Genomic DNA, 776 nt, shown 5'->3' on the forward strand with positions numbered 1-776 from the left:
AAGTATGAGCCTGAGCGCTGAACTGTATGGTAAGCCGAGCAACGAAAACATAGATCATTACTCACTTTGCAGTGCTCGCTCCGGCTCCAACATTTATGTGCGATTGGGCCGGAACCGATCAGTATCTTGTTTTGAAATCTGGTAAGTGATCATTCTATTTTACAAGTGGCATTTTCCATGCCTGTCTAGCCTTGACATTTGGAATCTAGAGGCATAGCCTCCCTGGTAAGTCTATGTTAATTTTATTATTGTAATGACCACATTGTAGAAATTATGTACATATGACTGCATGATTGACCAGACTACAACTGGTGAATCATGCAGTCAAACATACATAATTTCTATGCTACTAACTATTCTAAGTGTGAGTGTGTGTGTGCAACAGAACCCATTGAGTGCAGATATGTCAGTTGCTGAAATCACACTTGTTGAGGCCTCACACAATCAGTCAAAATTCACTCAAGTCTAGGATTGTAAGAATCATAGTTAGTAAGTTAGTATCTCAATCAATGGTGAGGTCCTGCGCACAACAACAGTAGTATATACATGCGTGAACGGACACTACTACATGCGCGTGCGATCGTGCGATCGCGCCGCGCATGCTATCTCGCTACCTACCTATGGAGGTCGACCCCTCTTCCGAGTCCGTCTAGTGGCCCATCGATGCAGAGAAACTGCATCCACGTTCATGACAGAGGGCATGCGCATCAACGTGTACAGCTGCAGAGGCATGTGTGTGAGCTTTTTGACAACAGTGTCGAAAGCCAAGCCGGCGG

The 776-nt window shown here is 45.0% G+C and overlaps 1 protein-coding gene across 1 annotated transcript; it reads left to right on the forward strand.

Moving 5' to 3' along the window:
* Window positions 1–4: 4 nt before the first annotated feature.
* FIBRA_09333 (uncharacterized protein) lies at window positions 5–149 on the forward strand (the record flags this gene model as incomplete). Its single annotated transcript, XM_012321645.1, has 2 exons — window positions 5–29; window positions 73–149. 2 exons carry the CDS (start codon window positions 5–7, stop codon window positions 147–149), a joined length of 102 nt encoding a protein of 33 aa, XP_012177035.1.
* Between the last annotated feature and the right edge of the window lie 627 nt (window positions 150–776).

The sequence above is a fragment of the Fibroporia radiculosa genome (genome assembly GCF_000313525.1).
Source record: "Fibroporia radiculosa TFFH 294 genomic supercontigs, scaffold29027, whole genome shotgun sequence".
In the NCBI taxonomy this organism is placed as follows: domain Eukaryota; kingdom Fungi; phylum Basidiomycota; class Agaricomycetes; order Polyporales; family Fibroporiaceae; genus Fibroporia; species Fibroporia radiculosa.